The 25,748-nt window shown below is 31.3% G+C and overlaps 1 protein-coding gene across 1 annotated transcript; it reads left to right on the top strand.

Annotated features, from left to right (window-relative positions):
• The first annotated feature begins 1,333 nt into the window (after nt 1-1,333).
• On the top strand, nt 1,334-25,688 carry LOC105839398 (V-type proton ATPase subunit F 1). Its single transcript, XM_012685685.3, has 5 exons — nt 1,334-1,535; nt 1,777-1,858; nt 2,091-2,173; nt 4,814-4,936; nt 25,526-25,688. The coding sequence occupies exons 1-5, from the start codon at nt 1,482-1,484 to the stop codon at nt 25,553-25,555; spliced, it is 372 nt and encodes a 123-aa protein (XP_012541139.1). The 5' UTR covers nt 1,334-1,481; the 3' UTR covers nt 25,556-25,688.
• The last annotated feature ends 60 nt before the right edge of the window (nt 25,689-25,748 follow it).

Raw genomic sequence — 25,748 nt, 5'->3', positions numbered from 1 at the left:
CATTAAAATTTATTAAATTTATTAAAATATATTAAAATTCCTTAATATATACTCATTTAAATTTGTTAAAATTTCTTAAAATTTATAAAATTTATTTTATTACATTGTTATTTATTATATAAATAAATTTTATAAATTTTAATAAATGTTAAATATTAATTTTTAATAAATTTTAATGCATTTTAATAAATCTTAATAAATAATAAAAAAGGATCAAATAAAAAAGTTTCTGTGAAATATTTTATTAATATATTTCTATCAAGATGATCAAGACTGGATCTTTGAGTTTAATATTATTTTTCATCAAAATATGTATATAATAATATATACTATTTTGATTCATTACACTGCATGTACTGTTTGTCTTAAAATGCAATCCTTTTCTGTACCAACTGCAAATATATGTAAACGACTTAAGTATCATTATTATCAATTAAATTGATAACGTAATCATATATTATTTTAAAATTTTAGTTTAAATAATTAATGCAATTCAAGAGCGACAGTATACGACATAGTGCAAAAAAACATAAATTTACATAAAAAAATTATATTAGGCATAAGCTTCAAACATATAATTATGTAAAATAAATATAAATTAATAATTAATTAATTTGATTTTGAATTGAGATTAATGCAATTCAAGAGCGACAGTATACGATATAGTGCAAAAAAACATAAATTTACATAAAAAAATTATATTAGGCATAAGCTTCAAACATATAATATTATGTAAAATAAATATAAATTAATAATTAATTAATTTGATTTTGAATTGAGATAGAAAAATGGAACAAAATAAAAATTTATAGGAAATTGTTTAAATTATTTTATTTTATTACATATAAAATAATTTTAATTAAAGAGTAATATATAGGACTTATTAATTATTATTTAATTTATTTAAAAATTAAAAAATTTATTTAATAAGATCGTAAATAACTTTAATAATTTTTATTTTGTGAACTTCAATAATTTCAATTTCCATTGAAAAATTTAATTGTTTAATAATCATTTTATAATTATTAAAATATTGAATATAAAATAAATATAAACAAATAAGTATCATATATATATAAAGAAAAATAATAATAAATATACTAAGTAACATAGTTAACATAAATAATTATTAATATATATATAAACATTTTGTTAATATTGCTGGCAGTGGCTAATCAACTGCCCAACAGTGTTTGCTACGCTATAGCTGTTCACGGAACTCGCTATCACTACCGCGCTATTGGCTCCACGAACAGTTCAGATAGCATTAGCGTTTGTAGCGTTAATAGTGTCTCCCCGAACGCACCCATTGTCGTCTCATGCGGTCTATGCGTGAAACGGAACGCACCCCCAGACTGCACGTGATAGTACTAAGTTTCGTCAGCTGACTGCAGCTTTGACATCTTATTGCCTAGTAAACGATAGATTCTTGTTTCCTTAAGAAAACTTGAAACGATTTTATTCGTATCCAAACGATCATTATGGCACTTCATTCCGCAGGAAAAGGTAAACTTTTAGCGGTAATTGGCGACGAGGTGAGTGTAAAAGTGTTTTTTCACTTAATGCTCGCAATGTTCTTCAAATCATTTCATCCTTGTTTGTTATAACAAATATTAAACAAGAACAAATATTTGCGAGCATTAAATGCTCTAAATATAAATGATTAAGGACAACTTGATTGAGGATAATTTATTTTACTTTTTTGTTTAAAAAATTAGAAAATATGTATGTGGACTGGATGGTTGACACGAAATTTATTAAATATTATTTCTTCAGGATACTTGTGTGGGTTTCTTGTTGGGTGGAGTTGGAGAGATCAATAAACATCGTCAACCTAATTTTATGGTTGTCGATAAAAGTAAGTTTATTTGCACATTATTAATATTCCATTATTTCTTATAACTTCTCTTTATTATTTCTGAAGATGACATTAATTGGCTGATATCTATTCTTTGTTGTTGTCTTCCATTTGTACATACCAAAAATTTATGCTGCGTTATAATATTTAATTGTTATGCAAGATATTTATGATTGTATTAAAGTAATATATTTATAACAATGTTATGTAAATGTAACAATAATTATTGTAGATACAGCAGTGAGTGAGATAGAAGATACTTTTAAGCGATTTATCAAGCGTGATGATATCGACATAATTCTTATTAATCAGAATGTGAGTAAAGTTGTTTTATTGTTGGTTTGTTTTTTTGAAATCTTATTATACATTTTTAACTGATTTAAAAGTAATTTTATGGCATTTATATGTTTTGATAAATATTTAGTTTTTTTAGATTTGGGTAGAGACAGTTAATTTTTTAAGTAAAAAAATTTGAATAAGAATCATTACTTAATGCTATTAAAGTTAAAAGCTGACTTCTAAAGGTTAGAAAATACTAATATTGCATTTGACATTTATGACGCTTGGTAACTGACAATGTGAAAAGCTTTTAATATGACATGCCAAAATATTTTATTGCAATTTTTAATATATTTATATATTTTAATATTTTATTGCAATAAACTTCTAAAAAGCCAATACCTCCATTTTTTTTTAAATTATGTATACTTATGTATTTTGACATACTGATTATAAAAATGATAGTAAAAGCAAATTTTATTCTTATCATGAAATTTGTGAAAAACCTATGAAAATTATAGGTTTTAATATTTATTTTAACAAATTAAAAAATTTTTAAAACTATTTCAATAAAAGTTGTAAATTTCATTAAAATATGTATTTTATGATGTATTTATGAATTTTTGTTATACAAGTGATAGTTTTCAAGAAAGATCCCTACACTTTTTGTATGGAAAAATGAGTTTCATATGAATTGGCTTAAACTTTGGCAAGAAATAGCTGAAGGGATATCAATTAAAAGTTGTCATTCCCAAGTTAATTCTATGAGTCATTTTTAACATAGCAGAGCTTGAAAATGAAAGTAAACATATTATGTATTTTAAATAATATTTATGTACATGTGTGTGTGAGCGCGCACGCGTGTGTGTGTGAAAACATGACTGAGGTGTTTAAAATTATTAAATGACACATTTACATTCATTTTCAAGCACCACTAAGTCGAAAATTTCTCATAGAATTGACTTGTCAATGACAAATTTTAATTAACATGCCTTCATTTTGGTAATTATTTACATTAGTGATTTCCCACCAATTTTGATGACCTTCAAAAATATTGTCAGGGTTATTATTCTGAACAACTTTTCCCTATACATGTTACCGCCGCTCGGCCTTAGTTTTTATGTATAACTCAAAAAGTAAGGTTGAACAGCGGTAACATGTATATGGAAAAGTTGTTCAGGATAATGACCCTGACAACATTTTTGAATAAAAGCGTGGACCTAGCTTTGCCTCAAGACAGGAAAAGCACCAAGGACAATATTGAAACCTGTTACCTCCATCAACTTTATCAATGATTTTCTCGACAACTATCACTTGTAGAGGAATAATAGAACATAAAATGTGTATTTTGATATAATCTACAACTTTTATTTGAAATATTGCTTAAAATTCTCACAAGTAATACAACCCAAGTGCCACTTATCAATTTTGATACGCTTAGAATATATTGTAGTCTAGGTCAAAATAAGAGACATATATTTTTTTATACGTGCCCATACGGTTGTTGAAGTGGTGAAAACCCTCTTGAAGAAAAATTGGTTTTTATTTTTCTAAGCAAATATCGTCGAAACAGTAGGATATAAAAAAAATTTCAAACAAAATTTTTATGGTTTCTAATATACTTTCAAACTACTTTATCATATATAGTTAAATTTGTTGTTAAATATACTATAACTTTTGCTATAAACAAAATTTTTTAATTTTCAAAAATTGAGAGGGGAGAGGAGGATTTCGAAAAACATAAAATTTTTAAAAAAATTTGATTGTACAGTTTTAAAGTACATTAGAAACCATAAAAATTTTGTTTAAAATTTTTTTTATATCCTACTGTTTCGACGATATTTGCTTAGAAAGATAAAAACCGATTTTTCTTCAAGAGGGTTTTCACCACTTCAATGGCCATATGGGCACATAAAAAAATACATCTCTTATTTTGACATAGACTACAACATATTTTAAGCATATCAAAATCGGTGAGGGGCACTTGGGTAGTGTTACTTGTTAGTAATTTTTAAGATAAACAATAATTTCTATAGGTTTTTTACAACTTTTACCATAAGAATCAATTTGCGCCAATTTTTACTATCATTTTTGTAAAAAAAAGTACATTAAAATACGTAAGTATACATAGTTTCAAAAAAATCGGAGGTGTCAGCTTTTCAGAAGTGCATCCAAAGAAATATACAATTGATAACAATTACTAACAGTACAGTATTTATTTTCTCCTTCTTGTGCATTTATTTAAATATTTAAATAATGTATACTTACTGAATTCAAATTAATTAAAAATTAAATTAAATTAAAATGTTAAATTACACATACATGTTTTAAATTTCATGCTTTTATCGATGCACAATAGTGCTGATTGTGTGCTTTCCAAATTAATTTGACTATAGGTGTTTATATCTAAATCACTATGTTGTCGATATAACACATTTTCTAATCTTAAGAAGTGTCATCTTCATCACTTAATAACTTTTATTTTATATTTTATATATAATATTGAGAAGCAATTCAAAATTTCAGTCTTAATCAATTTTTATTAAATCTTTATTTTTATACTAGGTATTGACTGGCTTTATCAAAATATAAGGAAAAAACTGTAAACTAATATTGCTAATTGCTAATGTTTATTGTGTTCTATAATCTGATCTCGATATTCTATTGTATTCTTAGGTAGCCGAAATGATTCGTCATGTAATTGATAGTCATACTCAACCGATACCAGCTGTATTGGAAATTCCAAGCAAGGATCATCCATATGATGCCAGCAAAGATTCCATTTTGAGACGTGCTAAGGTATAACATAGATCATTAAATAGAATAACAATGAATATAATTTAATTCCTTCAACGGCGTACGGAATTTTTCTATTTATGCACCTGTAGGCAAGAAAAAAAAAGATTGGATTTTTATGGTATTTGGTATTTTTAAAAGTTTTTTTGATTGCTGAATTTAAATTTAAATTCAAAAATGTCAAAATTTGAATTTAATCCAATATCATTATATCGAAGGTTACCCAAGATTCAGAACAGATTGTAATGCCATTACTGTTACAGTTACTTTTTTGTGACAGACTGGTATTGCTTTTCTTTTTCTGTAACTTTAACGGTAATGTAGTTACATTTTTTGAATAACAATAACAAATTTAACACTTTTATCATTACTTTTATACATTACTTTTTATAGTATATATTTTTGAATTTTATATTTATGATATCGTAATTTTTGTAATTTAATCTTCAATCATTGATTAGTTTTTTAATTATTAGATGACATTATTATAAAACTCTTTAAAATTAACAAAGTAATAGCTTTTAAATATAATATCAAATTTAATAGTTTTGTTATGCAGTCTATCTGTTGAAAGATTATTTAATATTGGTTATTCCATATTATCTTCTAAAGGTACTCTACAAATCTACATGATACATAACTTAGGCTCCATAAATTTTTAAATAATTTTATTATATTTAAAAAGTTAAATTTACAAAAAACAGTATTTTTTGTAGATTTTAATTTGAATACGATAAAATTACAAAATTTTGAGCTTAGAGAATATCTGGAAAATCGAGCAAGAACATATTATATTTATAGAAATTCGGATGATGCGTGAAACTACAAAACGCATGTGAGTTTTCTTTTGAGGAGGAGAAAAGAGTAGAGACGATGTATATTTTACGTGTATGTGGAAGATGTAAGCAACTAAGCAAAGAGAGTAGAAACTTAGATAAATTATATTAAGTTGGATAAAAGAATTATCATAAAAAATGCACTCATTGAAGTAGAAGGCGTTGAAAGAAAAAAGTTAAAAAGTGGAATAGAAAGGTTGTTTCTGTATGTTTAATCCTAGAATGTCATATCAAGGTAGTTTTGTTGCCCAATGCGAATTTTATTTTATCTCCTAACTTAGCAGACGAAGGGATCGATTCCGGGACATCCATCGTGATTCAATGTAAAGTTTTAAGAATTAAGAGAGACATTAGCTAGCATCGGAACGTTATTAGCTTCCAAGCAGTACAAACAAAGTGAAAATGGGGCACGCTTATACCTTAAATGTCAAGTGGCAAAAAAAGATTACAATAATAAGAGATAAATATAAGATATAAAAGTAGAATAAATCAGAAAAACTGACAAGGAGATGCCAGTATCTGCTAACTCTACTTTTGAATGAGCCATAGTGCATTCGAAAGGGGAGGTAAACAAAAATCGTGTTTTGGCTTTTGGGTGAATGAATTGGGTTTTCTCTTTCTGAGAAAATTGCATCTAAATGCATTTTCTAGCCGGTAAGGTAAGTACAATGGAAAGTCATTTCGGCACGAAGTGCGGTGACCGTGGGTGCTAAGTGCGCGCCTACTGTTTTGCTATCTATGCGAACTGGTTTCAAGACCAGTTGTAATAATTTTTTTTTAGTCTATGCCAATAATTTTTTTTTAGTCTATATGCCAATAATTTTTTTTTATTTAAAATAAAATTTTGCGGTTTTCATAAATATTAATTTCTATAATTTTATAACGAAGAATAATACATTTTTATTTATTATAAAATTCTGATATTCTTGTACAATGTCGCCTTTATCTTTTTAACTTTGACGAGTACCAAGCAATTATTTTGCAAGATATTTTCTATGTATTTCTAGATATTTCTATATCTAGATCTCTGTCAGTTTTTCTAATTTATTCTACTTTTATCTTATATTTATCTCTTATTATTGTAATATTTTTTTGCCACTTGACTGTATCATCCCAGTTTTCTAAAGGAGAATCTAGTATCGACGAAGAAGTAGACGAAATTAAACTTAGGTTATATGTGCATTTATTGTGTGCATGACTGATTATAATTATTGCAACAAGTTTAACGAACTAGAATTTTTGTTTATTTTAAAATAATGATTTCAAATTTCTTGAAAGGGAAAGAGTTAAAGAAAGTGATAAACTGTTATTTAAACGTTTTGAACGTTATTTTCTTAAAGTTGGCTGTTGGCCAACTTTACCGATTTACCGATTCCGACTCACCGATAGTCTTTCCAACCTCGAATCGACTTAAGATTACAGCTTAAGACTACATATTACCGACTAGCGACTCATTGTAGACCCGGCTTAAAACTTAAAGTGCCACAGAAGGTTAGCACCTTAGATTTCCAAAACATTTTTTTAATTAATTCGGTAGAACTATTGAAATATAAACTATCAGGAACTGTAAAATTATTGTAAACAAAGGTAGAACTTCTAAGAAATAATTGATTTTTACGATTTGGTGTGCTGCGTGAACTTATCGGATCTATCTGTAAATTTAATTTTTTTATATTTAATCAATGGAACTTTTGAAAATTTTTACAGAGAACTTTAAAACTATTCAAAAGAATACTAGAACTCTAAAGAAACTTTTGGATTTTTAAGTATGCTGTGCCAAGTGCCGCCAAAAATAAGACTTTGGTACCAACCATATAGCAGAAAACGCTTAGAGTCGACACAGGCCGGTTTTAAATGTCCTCAAGCGCCCTCATTAATGGCGTAGACATGTACTACGTAGCCAATGTTCACGTTAGGACCAAGGATAAAGCATATATATATAATAATTTTAATTACGTTCCATGCACGAAATGTCCACACGATAACACAAAGGCCGGAATTCATAGTTGAATCTTATTCAAGTTCCAGCTTAAGCACGATCTTGAGACGTCAATGCTGTTATTTCATTGGTTAAGTAAGTCTCAAGTCGGCTCGAAGCTAGACTTAAGACAATGCTTGAGCTTAAGATCGGTCTATGAATCCCGTCCAAAATTATGTAAAACAATTTTGAGATTCAATGATCAAATCTCAAAATTATTTTACATAATTTTGTATTATTACGAGAACATTTCGTACACGGAACGCAATCAAAATTATATACATATGCCTTATTCTTGGCCCTAACGCGAACATTGGCTACGTAGTACATGTCCACACCGTTAATATTATGAGGGCGTTTAAGGACATTTAAAACTGGCCTGTGACAACTCTCAGTCTTTTCTGGAATAGACTACTTCAAGGTCTGTAGATGAACGACGGGAGGGGAAGGAAGGTCTTCCCACTCATATTTAGTTATTTGGCTCCAAAATTGCGGCCGTAGCTTTCAACTGTTTAACCAAAGTCAGAGCAGTCAATGTATCAATATACGAAAGAGGTTAAGTGTAGACAAGAATGCTTTAAAAAATTAATATAATCAAAATTACATTAAGAAGTGGTAAAATTAAAGAAAAGTGTTCGCGCGTGCGTAGGGTAAACGCGATCGCACGGGGAGAATTGCCGGGATCCGTCCCGATAGAGACGCGAAGTGAGTGGTCAGGAATGCGGGAGGTTTACGGGAGGTGATAGGAATAAAGAGGAGGCGTTGATGTCACTCACACTGAATTATTTATTCAAAACCGAACGCTCGAAGCGAGGGGCGAACCGTATCTTTTACAATGTGTCGGATATCTTGATACGTCCTGATATTGCGCTGCCTAATCGACGTGGAAATCTTGCAGAGCCACGAGATCGAGGCCCTCGCGAATCCGGAGATCTTGCGCGCGATCCGACGGAGATCTTGTACGCGAGGCAGAGGACGTTCGCGGGAAAGATACGGTCACCTGCGCACGGACGTAACACTCACAACATTCACGCGGTTATGAAAATTAAGAAATGCTTGGCAGGATCGGATGAATTAATAACTCAATCGCACTATCACGGCGCGAATGATAGGGAAAGGCGGAAGTGAATCCCCGCAGCTAGGATCGACGGAAGACGGGAGAGATCTGCTGGACGATCTGATTTAGGTGCCGGGCTGCGAGAGACTGACGAATTATGCATCGTAAAACAATTACGATCGGAGGCGAGAAAAGGGGCGGTAGGGAACCGATATCGAGACTTATTTGGGCATGGATCCGGACGTGCCCTTTTTTGGGTATGTTTATTTGCATAGTTACCGAGATGCATAGTTACCGGTGATGAGAGCAAACGAAAATTGCGCGCGTGAGGAGCTAGTGACAGCGCCGCGCGACTCGGTGCATCGAAGAAATGAACTACCAGGAGCTCGCTGGCTATCAGGAACTCTCACTACTCGCGGATAAAACAGAACCGATAAAAGGGGAAAAGTTAAAACTCTTATATAATTGTTATAGTCTCGAACAAAAAGAAAGTGTATTGAAAATAAAATAAACGTAATAAATTTTAATAACGAACTTGCTAAGCCTCGATAACAATTATATCTTATTTAATTCAATAAAATTGACATTAAATAATTTTTGATATTTTTTTACAGTTCTGTACTACGTTTTAGAACTGAACAGTCGTATTACAAAATTACAATTTACTCAGATTCAATAATATCTCACATAACTTCGAATCTCTTTTTAGATATTTAACACTGTTGAATCCAAATTTGTTTACGTTTTTTGTCAGCAAGAAATCTAAAAAGACGAAATCCTTGGTCTGCACGATTGCGACAATTTTTCGCACAACAGCCCGGCATTATTACACATTTTTTACGATACATCAATTCCTTCCCCTACCTTCCTCATCTTCCATTTCTACTACTATTCACTCACTCTTCTCGTACAACACACTCACACATATTTCGTGACTCCAAAATGGCGCTCATGCGAAGACCTTTCTTCTCCTCCCGTGGTTTATCTACAGATCTTGGGTTACTTTCTCCACAGCCGCTTGGTACCAAAGCTTCATTTCTGGTGGCACTGGTGCCAAGTTCACGGGAATTTAAAGTAGTGTACCATGGCGCAGCGTCACCAGAGCAATTTTTTTTCACTATGTTACATCACTTGAAAAAATTGGGCAAAAATATATGCTATAGAGAATATTCTTGGAAATATTTATGTTAAATATGATTGGTGTGAATCAAAAACAACCCTCGAAAATTTTTTTTAATAAATAAATTTTTATTTTTATTTTTTTGTCAAAATTTTTAAAAATTATGAGAAGAAAATTGTCTTATAGATATTCATGACATATTTTTTTCATCAAAATTGGTTAAGCCGTTTTCGAGAAAATTGACTTTAATTTTTTTTCTCTTCATATTTCGTAAGACAATGAAGATATCAAGTTATTATTTAGGGAAATTTTATGTCATGTTGATGTCAACTTATGGAATGAATTTTAACCCGATATCTGCGGAGGGCAAATTTTATATGCTTATTCCGCTAGGCCCTTTATAATTATTACTTTAATTTCATTTCTACAGAATTAAAATATTAACATTAAATTTTTATTATAGTAAACAATCTACAATTAATTTGTTTTAAATTAATATTAATATTATTTTGTTATTATAATACATTATGGATAATTAGAATTAAATAAAATCTTAATATTACTTTAATTTACAAAATCTTAATTAATGTTATAAATTAAACTAATGTTGAGATTTTTGTTAATTTTAGCTCTCTTATGGTGTAGTATAATAATAAATTAATATTAATAATAATCAAAACGAGTTAATTGTTTACTGTAATAAAAAATAACGTTAAGAACTATTAATAATAAAATTGTTATAACGCCAATGTTAATATAATAAATAATAAAATAAATTTCTATTGTATTTTTCTATAGTTTTTAAAAAATTCTATGGTCCCTGACTATTTTGACGCATTTTGTGAACAGTTTTGTCAATTAATTCATTTTAATTAATTATATAAGCCGACCTTGGCGCATCATCTACGATACAGTGTGCTAACGTACAGTGTACTAACAGTTTTTATCACTTTCTCGACAGTTCTCGTACAGTTCTAATTATTTCGGTGCATTTTGCAAAGAGTTCCATCAGTTTATTATCTTTAAATGAGTTGAAATTATCAAAAAATATCAAAAAACTGCTCGCTATGATATGACACTTTACTCTTTCGATACTCTTTGCAAAATGCACCGAAATGGTTGGAACTATGTGAGAATTGTCGGGAATTGTTAAAAAAGTAATAGAAACTCAGCATACTGTACGTCTCGTAGATGGTGCGCCAGATTAAATAATTAACTAAAATTAATTAATTGACGGAACTTTTTACAAAATGCGTCGAAATAGTTAGGAACTATAGAATTTTTTGAGAACTGTACAAAAATACCATAAAAGTTTCTTTTTTTAAACTTGGAGTGTCACGGGAGGTTAGCATCACAGATTTTTAAAATTTTTTAAAATTATTTGATAGAACTATTGATATAAACTATCAGGAACTGTGGAACTATTGTAAAACAAGCTAGAACTTCTAAGAAATAATTGATTTTTACGATCCGATTAGCGCGTAATATCTTTAGATTCAATTTTTTTATATTTAATCAATGGAACTCTTAAAATTTCTGGTAATTGTACAGTATAACGGCAATCTCATCGATTTGGCCGTAACTTCACTATTTTGTATATCTTGGTGCGTAGAACACGAATCTGCAAGGAAAAATTGTCGGTCTCAACTAGGAAAAAAGTTATTAAGCACTAAAGTTGCGTGGTTAGGATTTCTGTCATATCGACATGATGTAGACGCATCTGACCATGCGCAAGGACATAAAAGTGCATGAAATTACAGCAATAGAGAGAGGGGGAGAGAGAGAGAGGGGGGGGGGGGGAGAGAGAGAGCGTGCGTGCGGAGTGAGTCCTAGATGCGCACAGTAACAAACGGACACCACCAATCAAATTCTATAAATTCATCCAAACGCTAACCAACCCAGCAATCTGATTGGTGGTGTCCGTTTGTTACTGTGCGCATCTGGGACGCTCCCTTAAAGCAGAGAATAAGTCGTATATGGAAAAGTTTCCATATACGACTTATTCTTTGCTTTAACGAAATACAATTTTGTTAATAAATATTCTATGCATATACTTAGCAAGCAAAATGCTAGCAGCTTGCCGACAATATGCCAGCAAACTCGAGCATGATATCGCAGCAGATTTCAATGTGCTGCTTCCTCTTTAAGCACTGTGCTTCTAACAGCACAGATTATCAACATAAAATATTGATACAAATGCAACAAAAATCGAATATTATCTGCTACCATAACATGACAGCAAATTCGTACTAAATATCGAAAACAATCTGACAAATTAAACTCTAAACGCAGAAAGACAGCAAAAACAAAGCATGAAATGCTATCACGCTGCGACACCAGAAACGCGACGAAGATACAGCACGATGTGTCACATGAAGTACTGACAGCAAAAATGCAGCAGAAATTAAGCAGAGCTTGCCGTCATGACATGCCGCCGAAAACGCGGCAGGTATAGAACGCGAGTTTGCTACATCAGATCTGTGATGACTTCTGCACACAGGACGCGGCAAAGCGGCATCGCGGTGGCCAATCACCGTCTTGCTTTTTTATTAATACATATATGAAGAAAAGTAAGACGGTGATTAGCCACCGCGATGCCGTTTTGCCGCGTCCTGTGTTCAGGAGCCATCACACATCTGATATAGCAAACTCGCGTTCTTTACCTGCCGCGTTTTCGCCGTCATGTTATGACGGCAGGCTCTGCTCGATTTTTGCTGCATTTTTGTTGTCAGTACTTCATGTGATACATCGTGTTGTATCTTCGCCACGTTTCTGGCAGCGTGATAGCAAATATGTCAAATTTCTAGCTACATTTTATTAATTTAATGTGACATCATGACATATCTGTTTTTTTTCACTTAATTTTTAGTGATATATTGTGTCAACACACAATGTCTGATTTTTGTTATGTTAAGGTCGTTAAATTTTGTTGTATTTTGCTGCATTTTTGGGGGCACATTGCGACGCAAAGTCTACTCCATTTTTGTCGTGTTTCTGTTAATGTTAGTTGAAACGGCAAACTGTAATTGCTTGCTGTCCAATTTTTGCCAGCATGTGTCAAAATTTTTCAGTTCGTGCTTTCGGCAGGTTTGGCTATCTGGGTAAATACTGTTTGAAATATGGCCTATTTTCTGCTTTTATGTTGGTAAGTCAGAAAATGATAAAAAAAAAGATAATTTATAATATTGTCCATTAATGCGCATGGGCAGTGTTCTTGCGGCAATCTTCAATAAGTCTTTTATTTGCACCTTACTTCAAATAATAGACCTTATTTCATAATACAAGTTTATCTTGTTATAACTTGTATTAAACTATGAAATTATACGAATTTTTTGCATTAATTGATAAACAAGATCGTTTAATAGAGTTTTTAGTTTAATCTAATGTTTTAATTAATATTTTAAAATGTAAAATGTATGGAAATGATATCTATTTAAACAATGAAACATTAGCATTTAGATGTACGAAATCGCGTTATGTAATAAATGTACATAAAAAAAGACAAAAAGTTATATGTTCATTCAAACAAAGTGTACGAAAACATACGTGGTTTCATAGAAGCAAGATTTCAGTTGAAAATATTTGTCGATTTGTAACATATTTTGTAATGTTAAAGCCATCACGACAAGAATTTTTACAAAATGAATTAGATTTAACTAATTGTACAATAGTTGATTGGCGAAGTTTTTGTCGTGAGGTATTAATATCTTTCTTAAAAAATTTATAATATATTAAATATAATTAATAATTAATAAACTATATAATATATAAATTAAATTAATTGTATAATTATTAGGTATGTATATATTGGGTTGAAAAACATTCTGAAAAAATTAGAGGTAAAGATATTATTGTGGAAATTGATGAAGCAAAAGTTGGAAAAAGAAAATATAATAGAGGGTGATTGATTGACGGAAAATGAATTTTTGGTAGTTATGAGCGAGGAAATGGTCGCGTATTTATGGTTCCTGTTCCTGAACAATCAAAAGAATGTTTATTAAATAAAAGAATGTATATTATCTGGCACCACTATAATATCAGATTGCTAGAAAGCATACAATTGTTTACAAAATAAAGCTTTTCTACATTTTACTGTTAATCACTCAATGAATTTTGTAGATCCAGATATGAGTATGAAATTTAAAACATTAAATAAAAAAATTAATAATATATTAATTAAAAATATATTTTGAAATTTTTTGTTAGGTGCACATACTCAGAATATAGAGAGGCTTTGGCGTGAAGTTTGTGCAAACATTCCAAGATATGGCACAAGAGATGCTCATTTAATTGCCTACTTGGCCGAATTTTTAATAAAAAAAAAATTTAATCTAAGAACGTATTCCGGAATTTTTTTAAATAATTGGTGAATTATATCCTTGTACAATAGATTAACATTTATGTATTATAAAATCACAAACTTTTTGTGGGAATAGTTATTTTTATATATTTAAGATTTTATGTTACAAAATATTTCCTGCTTTAATAACAATCACAAACTGTTGTTTTTTTTTAAATGAATTAAAATTTAAATCTAGCACGTCTTTAAAACAAACGCTGTAATTATAAACACGATTGCGTCAAATTTTTCCAAGTTTTTACAAAACATAGTAAACATTTATAATATAATTATCAATTAAATTAGAAAAAAATACTTTGTGATTTAAATAGTGAAATCTATCTTTAATATTGCGCCCTTTCTCTTTTGTATATGCTTTTTTTTAGGGTAAAAGCTAAAATATCATGTAGAAACTCTTCTGAAATTGCATTCAAATACGAAAAATTTACAAGTATCATACGATTACGATCCGTTAAATTCTTGTTCCAAAACATTTTTCGAAAAAATTTTAGCCACGTAGTTGTATTGCCAACAATGTCTTGAATTGCAAGCCAAGGATTATTGTTAATTTGTTCTATTGAATACATCGTCATATATTAGATATTCAAACAGCTCTTAATATACAAGTTATAACAAAGTAAACTTGTGTTATGAATAAGGTTTATTATTTGAAGTAAGGTGCAAATAAAAGACTTATTGAAGATTGCCGCAAGAATACTGCCCATGCGCATTAATGGACAATATTATAAATTATCATTTTTTATTATTTTCTGACTTACCGACATAAAACAAAGAATAGGTCATATTTCGAACAGTATTTATATACATAGAATATTTATAAACAAAATACAATTTATTGGTGTAACAATTTATCTAAACTAACAGAGGTTGCAGTTGTATTACACTATTGCTGTAATTTTATGCACTTTTATGTCCTTGCGCATGGTCAGATGCGTTTACATCATGTCGATATGACAAAAATTCTAACCACGCAACTATCAACTTTAGTGCTTGATAACTTTTTTCCTGTTGAGATCGACAATTTTTTCTTGCAAATTCGTGTTCTATGTACCAAAATATACAAATAATGAAGTTATAACCAAATCGATGAGGTTGCCGTTATACTGTACAATTACCAAATTTCTTACAGAGAACTCTAGAATTATTTGAAAGAATACTAGAACTCTAAAGAAACTTTTGAATTTTTAAATATGATGTGACAAGTTCACGAAAGTCGAAAGTAGTGCGCTATAGTGCAGCGTCACCAGAGCGATTTATATTTTTTTTTTACTATACACTACTTGAAAAAAATTGAGCAAAAATATATGTTACATAGTATATTCTAGAGAATATTTCTCTTAAATATCGTTGGTGTGAATTAAAACCATTACTTACAAAAAATTTTTTGAAAATTAAAATACTTTTTAATTCCCGTTATTTATCAACAATTTATTTTAGTTTTTAGGAATCTCATTGATATTTATAACATATTTGTTTCATTAAAATTAATCTAGCTGTTTTCAATAAAATTGATTTTTTTATTTTCCTTTCTCCCTCTATATCTTTTAAAACAATAGAAACATTAAGTTATTATTTAAGGAAATTTTATATTACATTGATAAACTTTTAATATAAATTTGAACCCGATATCTGCAGAGAAATTTTACATGCTTATTCCGCTAGGCCCTTTAGAAATATGAAAATATGAAAAAAGTTTATTTTAAAGTATAAAGTATTTTCTTTTGCATAATAGCATATTATTATATATAGTATATATGTATATTATTAAAAATAACCCAGTAAACACAAAGTTACATGTAATGTGCTTGTTAGTTGTAATTTCCCACTCAATAATATAATTGCAATATAACACACGTGTTATATTACAATTACATTGCTGAGTGGGAAATTACAACTAACAGGTACGTTACATGTAACTTGGTGTTTGGTGGGAAACAATTTTATGATTGACATACTGTTAAATTCTTAATTTTAGTTACAAGTCATAACGTTTTGACTATGGAATTTGGTCCTTTTTAAGTGGAATTACAAAAGAATTAAGGATCTCGCTGTTGCGAGACAAGTTGTGACAACGAATTCATAAACAAATTATGTCTCATTATTGGTCAACAACATGAATAAATTATATCGTAGTCAGATTAATTTAAACAGATATCACAAATAAAATTTAATTTTTTGTCAAGTGCGTGCAAGAGTAATAAGAAAACATTCTTTTGTAATTTTACTTGAAAAGGACTAAATTCCTTGGTATAGTAATTTTTATAATACTGTTTCGTATTTTTTTTAATAACACAGGTACACAAAAAAATGGTTGGTCCGGCGCACTAGACTAGTCAATCCTTATGTATTTCGACCTGCTAAATTCGAATCCAAGGTCAGAATTACAAAGTTAGCTTGCATTTCTTAACCTCAAAAAAAATTTTTTTTAATGTTGGTCCGGCGGACCAGACTAATCTATCCTTATGTATTTTGACCCGCTGAATCCAAATGCAAGGTCAGAATTGCTGAATTGGCTCATTTTTTTCTTAAAATACATTTAAAATACATAAAAATAGACTAGTCTTGTCCCCCGGACCAAGATTTAAACAAAAATTTTTTTGAGGTTAGGAAAAAATAAGCCAATTCAGCAATTCTGATCTTGGATTTGGATTCGGCGTGTTAAAATACATAAGTATAGACTAGTCTGGTCCGCCGGACCAACATTAAAAAGAATTTTTTTTTTGAAGTTAGGAAATGCGAGCTAACTTTGCAATTCTGATATTGGATTGGGTTTCAGCGGGTCAAAATACATAAGGATTGAGTAGTCTAATCCGCCGGACTAACATTAAAAAAAAAATTTTTTTTGAGATTAAGAAATGCGAGCTAACTTTGCAATTCTAATTTTGGTTTCGGATTTAGCGGGTCGAAATACATAAAGATTGACTAGTCTAGTCAGCCGGACCAACCACTTTTTTTGTGTGCCTGTGTAATTAATGTTTTCGAAACACATATCAAAAAGGGCATCTGATGAAATGGGCGCTTAATTTGGAATTTGTATACGATCGAATTATTAATGTTACATTTTATTGATTTATACATCTTATTATGTATTATGTAGATTTACAAACTTAATGTTACTTCGTTAGGCTTGCCTAAGAGATAGAATCGTGCAAATATAACTTTCGCTTTTGACGAATTTGTATTTATCAGATTTTATATAGAAATGAATATGAATATATTAAATATGGACTTTATTTCTTTAATTAACTAAGCAGATCATATTTTTATTCGTATGCTATGTTTGCTTTCTAAGAAATAAGGAAATTTCAATTTAGGAAACTTTTAAATTCGGTGTCTGTTCGCGATTCGCGTACCGAGATCGCTGGTAGCTACGGATGGAAGCAAGGTGAGAGGACGTTGTGGAATTAATGCTTCAGACTTAATAATATATAATTGATTTCAATGTATAAATCACATGCAATGCTCAGAGCAAGTCTGAGAGTTCATATATAATATCGCAGATCGAATTATAATAATGCACTTGAAATGTCTGGATTAGAAATGAATGTCTTACACTGATGAACAGTTTGTAATCACACGCGCGGGTCAATTATATTAATTGGGTACCGGCTTGATGATGATAACGCTCATGAGCCGTGTCTACCAAGTGGCGCCGGCATGCGCTTTACGTGGTGAGTCTGAGTGGTCGCTGTTGATGTACTAGAGATGAGTCCTTTTGTCAGAGAGCGTGATCCTAGTCACTAAGATTAACCACGAGATAGTAGAAGGTCCACACGTTGAAATACACACAAAAAACTATGCGCGATACTATTCACGTACATCGTGAACAGCCGCTATAGGGCAAGAGCACATGCGAAGTGAAGTCGGGAGATAAGCCGACGCATGCGCGAATTGCGCCAGCGATCTGGGTTGGTCTAGCCCGATGCTGCCGCCTGGCAGTCGACGGAAGTATCAATACTGATTTTCGAACAGTGTCTTTTCTCATAAATTAAAAATTGAATCATGTACCATACGTATAATACATGGATTCCTTTTTATTTATAAAAGTAAAGTGTCAAAGTGGAATATTCCGCTTTGACACTTTACTTTTGTAAATGGGAGGGAATCTTTCTGTGTTTGCTATTGGTTGAATTTTATGTTTTATGACAACTGTGAGTTATAGATTTTACGTTTTATGCTTAGGTTTTACGTTCTTACGGACTTTTATATGTGAAGGTCTTAACTATCAACGTAAAGTATGGATTGCGCAATCTTTGCAAAAAGCTCTAGAAAAGTGTCCGGCAAAGACAGACAAAGAGGAGACATAGTGTGGGTCAATTGCTTTCTCTGTCTAATGTTCTTATTGGCTACTTTTTTTACCGCCTAGTAAATGTCTGGTACGTATCGACAGACATAAGTGAACCTGCGCATATTAAATCGTATAACATGTAATGTGTTTCGCTAGATTGTTTAGAAAAAAAATTATTTTTAATTGATGCATACGTGTTTTATATGCAAAGAAAGATCTGACAAATTACAAAATTTATCGTTTTATTGGTAAGTAATAGATTGTAATTATAATTCGACTAAAATATGCAGGTTATGTATTTGTATGGAATTTTACGTATTTGTATGGCATGTTGCGTATTTGAAACCATTGTTAATATCAGGTTATTATTGACAAAAATGTCTCAATGTTTTTTAAAAAATATATAAACTAATAAATTTATCGTAATTAAATTGTCGCTATGAAGTAAACACACTAGCGTTGAATAAAAATTGCAACGCAAAAAAATGTTAACTATGGAATGCACAAGCGTCCTATTATATTAATTTCAACGAGAGACGCTGCTCGGAGTGCGCACATTGGCGATTAAAAAGGTAGGTGGGCATAATATTCAGCGCGAGCAGTAAAATAGTGTGATGGAGGTTACCCCTGCACGAACCCGACGAAAACTCGTCTACTCCGAGCAGTTCATCATTGCCGTTGAAGGCGTTTCGTTGAAATTAGTATATATTATTGACAGAGACAGCACTTGACCCCCTACTACCTGGTAATCGCTGTCTTCCTCTTTTGGTCGGACATGTTTTCTCTGTCATCGCGCAGTACATATTTTACGTCGATGAGTACAACATTTTATGCAAATTATCGGTAAAGCTATTATTATGGTGTTTATGAAATTCAGGATCTATTAATTAATCTTTGATATTTAAAGCACGATAGAATTTATCACTATTACGATATTATTTCTACATTTTACTGTCTACGTCAAAGTGTCTGCAGTTATTAACAACAGAATGTGTCAAAACATAGTAATGAAGCACTTGACAACATTTACTCCTCGAGGGATCCTTTTTTCTTTGTCACATGCGTGATTGAATACCGTCTGTCTCTTACACGTTACTAAGCAACAATCTACAGATGGTAGTAGTATGATCTAAGTTTTCTACGCCATATGATGTCATTGCCGTTGAAGGGGTTAAGGAGACAATTTTATTCTAGAACATAAAAGTTTGTCTTTTGAAAATTTTTTCAAAAATAAAATTCTGCACATACTTATCCAGCTTTTTTAATCTACATATTTACTTGTACATGTTTAATTAATAAATACAAATTTTAGTTAGGCTAAATATGTTTATTGGTTTTATGAATTTAAAAATAAAAAAGGAGAGAAGAGGAATATAAGAGAAGCTATATTTTGTTTTATTTAAATAATTTAGTAAATATTTGACACACGTATACAATTCTTGTTGGTATAAGTTAGTTACTCATAGAGTTCTATCAATCGGGTTATAAATAAAAATTTTTCGAATATACGTAACGGACATAATTAACAATTTACTAAAGAGCGAAAGAAAAAGGAAAGATTGTGGTTAACCCTTTGCGTCATAGTAATACCACCAGAACATCACTTATTGTCTAAGTTTTTTTTTAAGTAATCAAGTATTTCATATATTCTTATAGTATATTTAGAACCGTTAAAGTGCTAAAACGTTCCTCTAAAAAATAAAATTACTGTTAGAATTACATAAAATAAATAACGTTTTAAAATAAATATACATAATAAAACTATCACTTCTAGTAAAAAAATTTGTAAAAAATTTTATTTACAAAACTATACTTAAACATTTGTATTTTGAAGGTTTTAAGGATCGTTAATCTTGATTTTCAAATGAAAGCAAATTGCCAAATGGCAGATCTAATATAGTGGACGCAAGATTCTAAATTCAACGAATATCTTAGGAGCTTATTATGTAGAAGTTTTTCAGGCTGCTGATTAGGAATCTGTAATTGAAAATAACACATTAAACTTTAGTAATAGTAGAGTACATTCTGATCATGATAAAATCTGATAATGAATTTGTAATCAGCGTCCGAAATAATTCTAGATGACTACTCTAAGGGAAGATTAAAAGAAGGTACAATGACACGAGGGCGACACGGAAATTTGCTAAATTTTAAAAATTACGTTCTGTGGGGTACGTCTTCCCCTGATCACGGGACACAGTACAGGATCGCTACTGAAATCTCCACTGGATTAGCTTGCCCAGAGATAATACCGAGAGTTGTAGAAAAAAGATATATTTGGTCGAAACACTATTTACTTTACAAGTACTAATTAATAAACCCGTTATAATAAGTATTGTTAGTAATGAATCCGTTTCAATAAATAATTAAGTATAATAAAATGTGATAATGAGCAAGATGTATTTGTCACTAATTTGATACGCAATAGTGCTTGCTCTCTCTCATTTCCGCGGTGCTTATATATACCGCTTTTCGGCTTGTTGTTAGAGAATTTCTCCCGAGGCCTTCGGCCTGTACTCTTGTTTAGACAGCAAATGCTAGTTAAGTAAATTCCATAGCAAAGGGGACTTGGTTAGGTTGTGTAAGAGCGAATGGTCGCGTGGCGGCGATAATGCGTGTATAGGACAGAGTAGAGTAGGTATTTAGAGATTTAGGATGAAAAAAATAGAAGGAAATGGTAAGAGAGGAGAGTAAAGTTGCTGGGGAATTGAAGGAAACGCGATAGAAGCAGGAAGACTCAGGAAGATCGCGGCTAAAGAGGTCAGGAGCGCGGAAAAATATATAGATAAGAACAAGAAGAAAAACAGGTAAAGGGGGACAAAAGGGCTGGAGAGAGCGGTTAAGAGAGAATTAAGTAAGGTAGAAAGATGAGTTAAAGAAAACGAAGAAGAAAAATAGAGTAAGGTTAGAGAAAAGGGTGGCAGATTGCAACCCCTAGGCGATGAGATTGAAAATCAGAAAGAAGAGGAGGAGGAAAGGACTGCAGAAAGAAGATCAAGAATAGGAGAGGATGATGAAGCAAAATGTATACACAAGAGGAAAAGGCGGAAAAGGTAAATGGAGATCCTGGGTAACGAGTAACCGAATTCTGGAAGAATATTATAGGACACAATCCAGAAAGCAACAATATAGATATAGATAGAGAAAAGAAAAGGAACGGATCATAAGATCTGGTAAAGTAAAATAAATACTGTATAAATAAGAAGAGAAAAATGTAAAGGATTTTAAAGTGAAAAGAAAGAGTTACGAGAACTAATTGGAGAAACTGTTGTGGCCCTTGTTTGATAGAGGGACACAGGTATTTGGGATCGTCCGTCGATACTCCTCGTGTCAGGTTTCTTGAGAGATTGTAGCCGATTGTCGTATAATAATGTATATACATTTAATATCTTGATTACACTGAGTTACACTGATTTGATTTGTTAATACCCGTGACAAATATAAAAGAATGAGCGACATATGTTTGTCGCTGTATAATGTGTAGCAAAGCCCGCTCGTTGTCTGTACCTCGGTGTTTATATACACCGATTTTTGGTGTATAACCGGGGAGGGTACTTTCCGGTCACTGGCCTTTGGTCAATGTTCTTGCTTAGCCAGCAATTGCTAGTTATGCAGATTTCACCCCAAAATCAGGAGATTTTGGGTGTTGTTTATTAAGCAACCGGGTGCATTGCCTGGTGCAACGCCAGGTATGTAGGCCGGGCGATGTCCGCGCGCGGGTTGTCATTTGACACCTTATATCGCTTGCGACATTTCTTGTGTGAGTGCATCACACTCACAACAAAACCAATTGGAGAAGAAGAGTAAACTAAAGGGCTTTCTGAATCAGAAGCAAAACAAAGGAAATGAAGAAAGGAGAGGAAATAGATTTTAAAGTTTGAAGTCTGTAAAGGCAATGGGATTGGAAATACATAACTAGGAAAAGAGGAGAAAAAGAGTGAATAAGAAACAACATAGGCAAGGAAGAAGGAAAATCCGCTTGGTGAAACTATTGGATGCAACAGAATTGTAGGAGAGAGAAGAGACAAGAGGAGATATCAAGATAAAGGAGTAAGGGACATTATTTATTGTGACCCATACTGTGCAGAGAGGGAGAGAGAAGTAAAAGGTTTTTTGCCCACTTTATGGGTGGATTGGAAAGCAGCTTACGATACTGTTAAAAGTCCAGAGGAATTAGGAACTGTGAAGTCAGAAGAAGGGAAGATTAAAAGAAGGTACAATGACACGAGGGCGACAGTAAGGACAGAAGGATTGGCATAAGTGTGCAGTACGACGATGGGAGCAAGACAGGGCTGTGAAATGGGTCCTTCGGTTTTCAGATGTAGATAGTAAAATTAGATAGATACATATAGAATAGAATAACAGATGTAGAATTAGATTAAGAGAGAATATGATCACGAGAGAGGAAGTGCAGAGGAACTACTAGGGGAAACGCATAGGGAAAGGTCTAAATAGAAAGGTTAGACGAATATACACTCTGGAACAAAATTAAAGAAACACCTAATTTTTTCGGTAAAAAAACGTAAAACTTAAACTGCAGCAACTTTGCGAATAATGGTCATAGAAAAAAATTCTAAAAACCAAATTAAAGGGCAAAATATCTACTTTTCGACGTTTATGTTAAAATTAAAAATTTTTTTTATTTCAAAAAATTTTTGAGTAAAAAGAATTGGAAAATTTCAAAATTTTTTTGTGTTTAACTGCATGGGCAAAGATAACTTTTTTTTGTAAATGAAACCAATTTGTTCTCAAAAGCTCAATTCTTATGCTTTAATTTTATTTTTTACATGACTCTATGATTTTTTGGACCAAGTTATTGTCACTTTTCGAAAAAATGTTATTTACAAATTTGACGGTTCATATTTCGGCAACCAATCATCGTACAGTAACAAAAAAAGCAAATTGAAGAGCAAACACTCAACTTTAACAATAAATTTTTAGTCTAAAAAAATACTGATTTTTAATGACTTTTTTGAATTTTCTCATGTCATAAAAATATCAAAAAATTTTATCTATAGATAAAGAAACGTGGAACAGCTGGGACGTGGAATCCAGATGGCGCGACTTGTGTTTTTACAGTTTACACATTACTCCGAAATCCATTTTGGTTTTTTTTATTTCGTCATTTTGGCGTCGAAATTGCACTTTAAATATTGATAAGACAATTTTATTGTAAATTAATCAATTTTCTTCTAACAAAAAACCAAAGAATACAACTTTTCGGATATATGGCATATTTTTGATTAAAAAAACTGCAGTCTCGCGATTCGGAAATCCACGCACAAAAAAATGATTACCGTCGGCATCAGCGTTACCCGATGTGCACCGCGGGGAAGTTGTTCGATCGGATTTTGCACATGTGGCCTGAAAGTTCCCGAATTTAGATGATTGCATGAACATGTTGAATGACTTTGAGGGTGTCTGTTTTTATGCGTGTGCGCATTCTCTCTCTCTCTCTCTCTCTCTCTCTCTCTCTCTCTCTGTGCGTGCGCGCGCGCGCGCGCGCGTGTGTGTATGTGTGTGTGCGTGTACGTGGGCCCGGGCGTGGGCGGATGGGTGGGTAGGTGGGTGTGTGTGTAGGTGTGTGTGTGTGGGGGAGGGGGGTGTAATGGAAATCGGGATTCTGAGGCTTGTCACTTCCGCAGTATTTTTTGAATTCAAACTTCCATTACACTTGTGTGTGTAAGGGAGATCAGGACTCTGGGGTTCGATCAATTAAATTGATCGATCAAAAACATTTCCGAACAGCACATATTAATTGGCAAATAGTAAGCCAATATTGTATTAAGATTGGCCAACAGTTGTCCAATGGTAGGTCCATGATCTGTGCTACTATTAGACGAATAACTTTGCCCCTTCCCCTCATCCCAATCGCTACTAGGACAAGGGGTATATAAGGACGGTTACAATCCAAGGGAGCTCAGTATCGGAGCTTCTAGCTTTGATGATGCAAACTGCAACGTTTGCGAAACATCGGCGTAACGCTGTACTAGAACGCGGCATGTATCCAGAAGTCCTTTCTATTGGAAGCAAATAAATGAATACTATGACTGCGGGTAAGATGACGCATTTGTACTTGCAGACTATGTTTTGCAACAAACATAATTGCGTTAATATTATGCAAATTAAATTCATAATTTGTGATACTGGTTATACTGGTAATCTGTAAGTAAATTTTATCATGCAATTTATTGATTTCGTTATTTTTAAAAAATAAGGTAGTTGTACTATTAATGTAATATATTGTTAAATAAATAAGAAAATGTTTATACGGATAAACAATAGATAGGTTACAATGTCACTTAATTTGACTCTTTTTGCTATTAAAAGTCATCTTACCCATATAGGGGGGCAAGACGACGAAATTGACACGTTCTTAGAAAATTAAAATTTCTTAAAAATTTAATTAATTTTAACGGTTTTTAATTTTTATAGTAGATACAAAAGGCTTTAGTGAATCTAAAAAAAAAATAGATCATTATTTTTACACCATCACAAAAATCGACAAAGGAAAAATCGACAAACTTTAAAGTTGTCATCTTACCTCCTTTCCCTTATTTGTTTTTTAAAACCGCATTATTTGAATAATTTGCAATATTTATCATTAATTCTATATATTTTTCTTATATTTTAGGCAATAAATAAATATTTTATATATGCAAAAATTGAAATTGGCTTTTAACGGTTTCTGGGAAATCGCATCAGCTTCAAACATTGCGTTTATGTTTAAATGTGCATAAAAGGTGGTAAAGATTTAGTTATACAAAACAGGCATAGATATCTTTTACATATATACAAGTAAATACGTAATAGTAGTAATACAAATATGTAAACCAATTTTTTAAGTTCCAAAAAGTCACATTTTGTCACATTTTATGTTCTTGACTAAAATGTCTCCTTACTTATAATCAAATGTTCTTTCAGAAAATTTTATTTTTTACAATTGTTTACAGGGAATGTTTAATCCAGAAGATATTCATTAATGTGACGTTAATAAGATTACTTTTCAAGTGTGTACATTAAAATGATTTGTTTGGTTATCATATTCCACATGTATATCTGTGTTAATAAAAATGTAAAGTTATTGTTATAAATAAAGACTAATAGATGAAGTAATTGGTTCTTTTTTATCATTTTACAGCATATTTTTAGTATTAAAAAATACACACACATACA

The sequence above is a fragment of the Monomorium pharaonis genome, chromosome 5 (genome assembly GCF_013373865.1).
Source record: "Monomorium pharaonis isolate MP-MQ-018 chromosome 5, ASM1337386v2, whole genome shotgun sequence".
In the NCBI taxonomy this organism is placed as follows: Eukaryota; Metazoa; Arthropoda; class Insecta; order Hymenoptera; family Formicidae; genus Monomorium; species Monomorium pharaonis.
The sequence above is the reverse complement of the archived record's forward strand: the minus strand, read 5'-3'. Positions and strand labels throughout refer to the sequence as shown.